Below are 9663 nucleotides of genomic sequence, written 5' to 3' on the forward strand. Positions count from 1 at the left end.
GAATGGAGTGTGGGCCCCGGGGGGAAGCTTGAAGAACAGAGTGCGGCCATGCAAAAAAAAAAAAAAAAAAAGGCCAACTCCTCTACCCTTTCTTTGGCTCCTTCATGCCGTGAGAACGAGATGACATTACTGGGCCATTTAGCTGGTGAAAAAAGGAATTATCTTATGTCTTAGTGGTGGGTGTGGTTGGAGGGGGGAACCTTCAATCCCACAATGAAAACCATGTGGATTCAAAGCATTAATATGTAAGGTATTCTAGCTGGTTTTGGCATGGTCACACAGATGGAGGCTCCCCTGGGCGATATTTCACACTCTCTGAGAGATGATAAGGCAGGAGCAGCTCGAGATGCGAGTCCCAGTGATGTTCCATAACTCCATATAATGGTGTTACTCAACACAATGATGCTGGATTCAAATGAAAGCTTAATCGTCATAAACATTTCCACCATCCCTGCTGTTTTTTTTTTTTTGTTTTTTTTTTATTATTTCTCTGAAATCCCAAAGGAATTACCCAACAATCAGAGACTGTGCAGCTGTCCTGCCTCCCACTAAACGATTTTGAAATATCCAATACTCAGTAGGTGCTTCCTTCATTATACATTATATCAGTTTTGGCATTTCAATTAGATTAGCCTGCACTTTTTATTTTCAAATTTTGCCTTATATGGGGAAAAAAATGAGCACTTTTGACCACCGTAGGAGGGATACAAAAGCACATTTTTCCTTAAATTTCCCTTTAAAATGCAAGAAATTACCTATTTCTGATGTATGCAAATCACTTCTGCTGAAAATGGCTTCACTTAAGTCTGTTAGATTAAGATTCATTTTCATAAAAGAGTGACTTCCAGTGTAATCACCAAAAAATAAAAACATTTTCTTTGTCTTTAATGTTCAAAAAGGCTGAAGTGAAGGTCGTTTTTACTGCGCTTTTGCTCCAAAGAGCATGATTTTGTTTTAACAATTTCTGTTTTCCCTTTGTTTTGTCCCTCCAGTTATGATTTTTATTATTGTTATTTCTGAAGGTTGTCCCTCTCTCTGGATGCTGTTTCCTCCATGTGGCCCCTCTGTACGCCACTCGGCGGTGCTCGCAGACTTCTCGAAAAAAAAGACGTCTATTCCACATATTTTCCTTTTAAAAATAAACAGCATATGTGGTTAATAAGTCTTACTGATTATATATAAAAAGGATCAACTAATCTATTAGAATCCACCAACATGCATGTATTCTTCTGACAGATCCGCGTTTTTGCATGCGGGATGGCATTTCAGCACCACGGAGCTGTCCACCTTCCAGGAGCGCGCCGGAGATGATGAGGAGGAAAATAGGACTTCCATCCTCCTGAAAACAGCTAAACATGTTCAATCAGACCTTCAAACGTGAACGCAAACACTCATTTATATCGTTTCTCTCTTATTTTTAGTCAAATGAGAGCCGCGTTGCCTGTCAGTGTCAGTGAAAAGGCGCACAAAGGACCGTATTCTCTATATCTCTCTATTTATAGACCCCCATCTCCCCTCCACGGAATGTACCACTGCCTCTTCCCATAAGAAAAGCAGGGGGGTGGTGGTGGAGGGGAGATATGCAGGGTTTATGGAACCGACTTTAAAGCGCCACTTTTTATTCCGACCTCCCCGCAGCTCCGGCGCAGATTGAGTCGGTCCTGTCCGTTTAAACCGAGAAGACACCCATACCGACTCCTCAATGCAAAGGGGGGAAAAAAAGAGAAAAGGGTGCCAAGAAAGCTATAGGGCGAAGGAACGTGGGTGTAAATAGACAGTGAACGCTCCTGGTTTCTCTCTCTCTCTTCTGTCACCCTCCCCTTCTCTTCTCTCCTTTCCTCCTTCTGTTTTTTATGAAATCAATGAACGAGTTATTGGCTGGGACATAAATATAAGGAATCAAAGCCTCCACCGGGACCAGCGGCAGTGCGCCTTTTTGATATGTGTCTTCGCCAAAACGCTACATGTGTCTTCAAGTCATTGTAAATAGCGGCTTTGATAGGACGGGAGCGGAACCATCTCTACCGACGGCTTGGTTTCGGAACCAAATCTGATTTTCTTTTTTTTCTTTTTCTTTTTATTTATTTTTTTCTCTTTTTGAGCGCGCGCAACGAGTCTTCACCATTGCTTCCTACTGCTGTTGCACCCACCCCAACTTACTGGCCGGTGTGAAGATGGCAACTTTAACCAACGGCCAGGTGGACGGCACCGTGCACGGTGTCGGAGTCGTGTCCGCCAGCACGAACGGGCTCGTGAACGGATTAAGCCACAGCCACAGCCCGGCGGGATGCCCGGCCACCATCCCCATGAAGGACCACGATGCCATCAAACTCTTCATCGGTCAGATCCCGCGCAACCTGGACGAGAAGGACCTGCGGCCCCTCTTCGAGGAGTTTGGCAAGATCTACGAGCTCACCGTGCTCAAAGACCGCTTCACGGGCATGCACAAAGGTACACACGCACGGAAACACGCAAAAAAAGAACAACTGTGGCTTTATATAGTCTTTATAGTTGGTGTTGCGGGAGCTTGGATGTGAAATCGACGGCGCGAGAAATCACGATTCCTGGCAGGACTTTCTGCCTGTTTCCTCATCATTCTCCAACAAATGATTTTTGTTTGTTTATTTATTTAACGCAAACATCCGAGCGTGAGTGGCACGACGCGGGAGTCACGACGGCGTGAGTGTGCGTGGGGATGACGGGAAACCAGCTGTGCTGTCATTCAAAAATCATTTCTTTCACCCCGCTTTTTTTCACGGGAAGTCGTGCTTAATAACCCGCAGCGGAATTCACTCTCAACCTGCGTGCATGCGCGCATGCATGCGCGCGTGATTGTGCGCGCGCAGGGGGATGGGATGGGGGGGGCGTGCACGATCATCTCATATGTAAACATGTTGCATATTATTATTCATTTTTTTTTTCATCTTCCTGCATCTTTTTTGTAAAAGAAAACTAATTTATGTTTAAATGGACCAAATCTGTACTTTTTTTGGACTTTTCTGTCACATCTATTGATGACATGATCACCACCTTTAAGTGTTGCAGGGCCCTTTAGTGGGATATTAAGCAGCAGCTTTTGATGCAACAAGAAAGACTCTGTGATTTATTTTGTCCTCTCAGGGGACCGGTTATTCTTCACAAATAGCCATCTAATGAGAGGTCAGTAATTGATCTACTGTACCTGCAGGACATCCCCCAAGAGAGGGGAGAGAAGAATCCCGACCCTTGTCCTCCCAAATTACAAGCTTCCTCCGGATCATGTAAACAATGCCAGACATCCAGCATGTGTTAGGAGATGATTATGATATACAAATAATTTCAGAGGGCGGAGATTGTCTGCAGGCATGGAGGGAAACCAAAGAGGTGGGAGAAGGTGTACGTAGGAGGGAATCTTTTATTAATAGCCCAGCTGTAGTAGTGACTCCCTCTCGGATGGTTAATCACCAGTGGCCCCGGAACTATAGGCACCGCTCGCCAGCTGATTCAAAGAACTGTCTCCTCACTGCGATATACGGCCCTGCTTCTTGGGCTGGGCCCCCGCTTTCATTAGCGAGCCCCCGCTGTGCTCATATTTTAACTAGCTGGAGGCACTTCGCTCACTGGAAGATTGTTGGAAGGCCCCCGCCAAGCCTTCCGAAACGCCTTCCTGAGTTTTCCGTAGCAAAAAAGTAAAAAGAACGACAGCCAAAATCCTACTTTTCATTGAAAGTGATCCAGGAGGGCGCAGTAAACACTTCTCTACAAATATTCATCTTTTTTAATGGTCTTTTAGCTTTTAACACATTCCTATTGTCCTCCGTTTAAATCTGTTTTCCTCCTTTTACCCCCCACCCCCCTCCTCCAGCATCTTCAGGCTGTTTGCCTTTTTTCTTGTGTTCTGCTTTTGAGCAGAGACAGTCAAAGTGAGGGCACGATGACCCTTTATGGGGTGACATGCTCCACTGGAGTAAAGTATATAGAACTGCCTGCCAGAAACTTGTCTCCCATTCCTCTCCTCCATCGTTTTTTTTTTTCCTTTTCATTAACTCTGCTCCTCGCTTTCTCCTTTCCCCTTCTCTTTCCTGCGCTGACATGTTGGCTGTTGGGTGACGGTACGCTGTGCTCTGTAATGACTGGTTGTATAAGCTTGACGATGGAGATGAGCCACTGTCAGTTTCCTTCACGGCTTTCTTCAGACGTCCCATAGTCGCTTTAATGCCTCATCTGTGTACACTGGCATATAACTTCTCTCCAGACAGCATTGTACTTTAACAAAGAAATATGGATTAGCTATATAATTCAGGGCTGCTATGGCAAGTAATAAAAGGTTTCTGCTGTACATCAACAGGCCTTAAAAAACGTCTTTGCTATGGTAATGCTCCCTCTGAAGAAAGAGGCCCTTATTATGGCTATTGTCAGCTACGTCTGTGATAGTATTGCCATAACCCTCCCTATAATGACTCCATGTATCACTAGTAATCTAGTCTTTAGGATTGTGTCCCCTTGGAATGGAGGGAGGAGGGAGGCTAGGGACGGGGGTCGGCGGAGTTTGATAGCAGGAGCTGGGACACCAGTGCAGGCCTACATTCTTCCAATGATTTTATTTCTCTCCCCTCTGCGACCGAGTCATGCTAATAGAGGCCATTTATAATGGTCACCGACTGCTGCTGCTGCTGTGGAGCACAACCAGAGTCGGAGGCACGGCATGCACAAAGAGCCGCCCTCTCTCCTCTCTAAGCTATGCAGCAGGGGAAGTGGCGATCTGTCGAAGGGCGCTTCCAGATATGATTGCTGCTACAATTCATCAGCCTGATTTCATTTCATAATCACTGCAGCAGTTGAACCGAGATGCCACGGGAAAGACGTTGGCGAAGTGAAGGCGCCTGTCACAGCGCATTGTTGTTTGCCAAACCTTGCTAAGTTCACTTTTGATTCTTCTGGTACCTTTTTTTTTTGGAAGCAAAATGCAACCACAACGCCAGAGGGGTTACTAAAAGTCAAAGTTATAATCGTATTCACAGAAAGGTTCGTTTTGGCCTGACGGAGGGATGTGAACTCGGAAAAGTCCACACCTTCCCGGCGATGCGTGAAATGAGCAGCAAAACTTCCCGTCAACTGATATCAATACCAACAAAGAAAGTATTTATGTTCTCACTTATGTTTTAGTGGGCCTGCAATAAAAGAAGAGGTGCAGCATAATGATCAATTACAATCTTCTTTCTTGTTTAAAGTTACTGCAGATGGAGGGGAGGAAATAATCAGTGCGGGTCATAAAAGGAGTTCTGCTTTCCTGCTGAATCGAAATTGGTTTTGATATTTTTCATGAAACTCTGTCAGCCAGGCAGATCCGGATCAGAACACAACCACCGCCTTGGCTGAAGGGAGGAAATATGAAAAGGCTTGCGCTGTCTTTTTTTTTATTATTGTTATTCTGGACAATTAGATGTCACAGGTTGCTGTCTGCTCTCAAAAAGGAGGACAAAATCAAACCCGACTTTGAACAAAGGGAAAAGGCGGGGAGGGCTGGGTTTGTTCGTACTGCAGGTCCGCGTTAATGCAGCAAGCGTCCCGGCCGAAAAATTTCACTCGGGTTGCATCATCCTCTCAGTGGGATCCTTCTCTCTCCTCCTCTCCCTCGTTTGGCTTGGGATGCCTCTGTGAGTGATTGTGTGTGTGTGTGCTCTGCCTGGCCCAGAATGCTCAGCTCGCCCCAGAATGCACGCTCAGACCCCCCTCCCCATGTTTGGACCGGCGTCCACCAAGACGCATCCCAATCGATTCGGCGTGTTGTCTTTAGGAGAGTGGCGGCGTGCCACGGAGAAGGTCACTGTGAACGGTCGACCACCGGCGTCGTACCACACCCACCAGCCCCCGTCCTGTCAGAGCCCAGAACTGCCAAGCAACAAGAGGTAAACAAGAGGCGGAGACTGAGCAGCCAGTAATTTGTCTGGTGGAACATTGTCAAGGCACCGCTGCCTCTGTTGTCCATTATTATTGGAGGGGGCTGTCCGCTGGGGGGCCGGCTGATGGCCGAGCGGGGAGCCAGTTAGTCACAGTGAGAGATGGCCCGAGCCGGCCAAAGGAGGGAGAGCTAGTGGAGCCCCTGCAAGGATTAGCATGCTAACAGCAGGTTAGGAGTTATGTGGCCTGTCAGGGAGGTGGAGCCCTGTGGCTGCTCTGACCTCCGCCAACCTCTCATTAAAATCCCCGACCTTTACATGCAAAAAGAGGCATCACGGATACAGGCACCATCTCATCCACCAGATTGATGGGAACTAGTCAACATCAACACTTGAATAGAGTCAGAAACTATGTAGGTTAAGGTTTTTCTAGATCAGGGGAGTCCAAAGTTTTTGCAAATATGATCAAATAGTTTGGTGAGGTGGAAATATGCGACAATATGACATTCTTTGTACTATGTGAACACTAAGATTCATTTGAATTCCCACTCCAATTATCTTTTGATCTGTTGTAAAAGCATTCCCACTGGTCTTTAAATTATAATTTTGACAATTTTAGCCAAGAAAAATGTGTTGATTTCTAGGACATAGTTTCTCCAGAGCAGCAGGAGTTTAATGGTTAGAAATTTACCTCTGAGTTGTGGGCAGGACTGTAGGCGTAATATTTTCCTTACTTCCCATCATCCCTATTGTTTACACAATTGTCCCACTAGCTTACAGCCCCTCACAACTTCAATCTAACATTAGCGGCGCAACAACAACGGTGAGCTGTACAGTTTTGAGCCAGATACCAGCTCAGACGAAGAAAATAAAAACGTACATGGATCTATTTGTCTGCAAGAGGACGTATGGGACTGGAGCAGAGCAGGGAGCTTGTAGTTTTTTGTTTTTTTGTCTCTTCCTGATTCACAACAATTAAAGAAATACTCTGAAAAAAAAAACAAATTTAAGCTTAATTTTCTTTATATATGTCCTCCATCATGAGATAAAATACTACAACTAGATGTCCAAAACACCGTGAGCGGCTGGGTGGTTCAGTGGGCTAGGTGAAGGGCTGGCACTCAGGAGCCCTGGGTTTGATTCCCAGGGTTGTCCACTAATCCCCACCCAGATTGGGTCCCTAGGCAAGACCCTTGACGCTGCTGCCTAACTGGGTCCCTGTGCCCCTCAAGTACAGGGTTGTGTCAGGAAGGGCATCCGGTGTAAAAACTCTGCCAAATCACTGATGCCAAACAGGAGATGCTGTTACGCTGTGGCGACCCCGACAGGGATAAGCTGAAAGTGGAAAAAAAAAAAGATGTCAAAAACACCAAAAACATGATTTTCATTGAAGTAGATCTTTAATTATTATAATACTATTACATTTAAATGAACTATTTTATTGCAAGGACATCTTTTTTGGTTTTTACTAAAATTACTGTCAATTTTTTCAATGTTGATTCCCAGTTAGCTTGTCGTAGTTAGTATAGTAGTCCTTCTTGTTATTGAACCCCATGAACCCACATTCTTTAGGCCTAAATGGCATATTTCCTTAAAATATGCTTATTTCCACCTGTCCTGGAAGCGGTGGCCTTCGCTGTCATCGTTCCTTTTTTGTCTTTACTGTTGGTGTTTCAGAAATGGGCTAGAAATAGTTACAGAAAGGTCTCACGACAGCGTTGTCAGGCACCGGTATATCATAATTTAGCCAATCACAACCAAGAAATCATACATACGTTTTTTGGAAAGTGCTGGAGGGTGTGCTACATTGATTTTAATTAAAGGATGGAGATTTGAATGTGAGCTGCATTCGGCCCGCGGGCCAGACTTTGGACATGCCTGTCCTAGACATTACAGTTGCTGCAAACGTTTGTGCCAAATGTGCAGGAGCGAACTTCTGATGTGTAAAAAAAGGGTCTCATCATTATTGTGTCACTATGAAGTTAATTCATCTTCAAGAGAAATGGATTTTTTTTAATACAGAACTGAGAGAGGTTGCCGATGTCAGCAGTTCTCCCAGCAAGATAAAGAAGTAAAAAATAAAACACTACTAGACTTCAAATGGGAAGTTAATTTTTTTTTTTTCCTTAAAAGCTGCACTTCGATCATCCTGATCCATCTAAGGTGGTTCTATTTTCGTCCCTGCCGACTGCTCCAGATGTCAATATTCTGATACGCAAAAAAAGACCCAGTGCATGCAGCGAAAGGCATTTCTGCCAACTCTCTGTGCGGAGTGGAAAAGCTTTTTTCTGTTGTGACACAGTTAAACAGTCCAGAGCTGGGTCAGGAGAAAGTCGGCCCTAAATGTTTCATAAACATCTCTGTCCATAAAAAGATGCTGACGTCCTTCTGTCCCCTCTTTCTTCCCTTTCCAAAGTAGCTTTTATTTTACCGTGTCTCCCCCACTGGTGTACCACTCTTCCAGAGGATTTTTTCCCTTTTTTTTTTCTATAAACTACTCCCCGGAGAGGAAAATACTCTGGTTTTCAGGGTTCTTGCATCAGCTCAGTATCATTGTGCTTTATGGTGAATTTTTAAAGAGCCTCTGCAGTATTTAGCTGGCTTAATAAAACTTTCTGGCTCCTTGATTCAGATATTAGCGACCCGTTTGTGAGATACAAAATTGCAATATGTTGAAATACTGGGGGCTCCTGCATGTTTTATGTCTTTATCACATCTATTATGCAGCTGGGGTAAAAACATTATAATAATGAAAAAAGCATTTTGTTTAAGAATCACATTAACCCTATATAACCATTCATGTCATATTTGATGCACACATTTGTGAGACCCCTATGTCATCAGCGTGATCCAAGCTTTCATTATAAACCCATTGTGTCTTCATGTTTTCTGCTTTGTAGTTCTTCATCATTCCACTAGGGGCAGTAGAAGGACTTTTCCTGGCCACTTTCATTAAATCTCAAAACACTTTTAGTGGAAAAGTTTTGTTAAAATTAAAAACTTTACAATGAGAATGACTCATCTATTGTTATTCATTTTTTAAATGACTACTTGTTGTATTAAAAGAATAGCAAATGTGTTTATAATCAATTCTTTATAGCACATTTACACCATTTTAAAAATTTGTGGATCAAATTTGAATCGGTGGGTAAAAAGACCTTTTTTACTGAGCACTCGTCAATGTTTTGCATTCTTGACTAACGTTGTTGTGAGCTTAAACTTATCAAATGACCCAACATATTAGAATTGATACTGTTTAAAATTTTATTTCAAACATATTTTTAAGGATTTCATCAAAAGGTAGAATAAAAATCTTAATTTAAAAAAATAATTCTGTCAATTAAGTTGAGTTTGCAGCAATAATAAAGTAAAAAAAAAAAGGAGAAATATTTAATGTTGAAGTATCATAGTCTTGGATCAGTAGTTTAAAGGATGGTGTTTTCTAATTAGGTATGGGTGATACATGGATTTCAGTGATTATTCCAAATTAACCAGTTTGATAGGAACTAATCAACATTGACACTTGAATAGTGTCAAAAACTATATATAGGTCCATAAAGCACATTACAATTTTTGGAAAATCTTGGATTTTTTCCCAGCACCCTGTACTCTTAGGCTTCCATTGTTGGGAGTAAAGCCATCCCTCCTATCTCTCGCAACACGCTTACGTTCAATTAGCAACTGGCCAAGAGGAGCGTGATAGGAATCGTTTTTTTTTCAGTTACTGTATTTTTTTGGAGGATAAGTTTTTATTATAATATTGTGTTCTATTCTGTTATAATGA

The 9663-nt window shown here is 43.3% G+C and overlaps 1 protein-coding gene across 8 annotated transcripts in view; it reads left to right on the forward strand.

Annotated features, from left to right (window-relative positions):
- Positions 1–1277: 1277 nt before the first annotated feature.
- Positions 1278–9663, forward strand: part of celf4 (CUGBP, Elav-like family member 4) — a 117677-nt gene continuing 109291 nt past the window's right edge. For 4 of the 8 annotated variants that reach the window (XM_024270931.2, XM_024270933.2, XM_024270932.2 and 1 more), the window contains exon 1: positions 1279–2451. In XM_024270931.2, coding sequence (XP_024126699.1) covers positions 2175–2451 — 277 coding nt within the window. In that variant the 5' untranslated portion in view covers positions 1279–2174. Of the gene's footprint in view, positions 2452–9663 lie in introns of all 8 variants that reach the window. The other 4 variants (XM_024270936.2, XM_024270937.2, XM_024270934.2 and 1 more) reach the window with 2 other exon arrangements.

Source organism: Oryzias melastigma, linkage group LG5 (assembly GCF_002922805.2).
Source record: "Oryzias melastigma strain HK-1 linkage group LG5, ASM292280v2, whole genome shotgun sequence".
Lineage (NCBI taxonomy): Eukaryota > Metazoa > Chordata > Actinopteri > Beloniformes > Adrianichthyidae > Oryzias > Oryzias melastigma.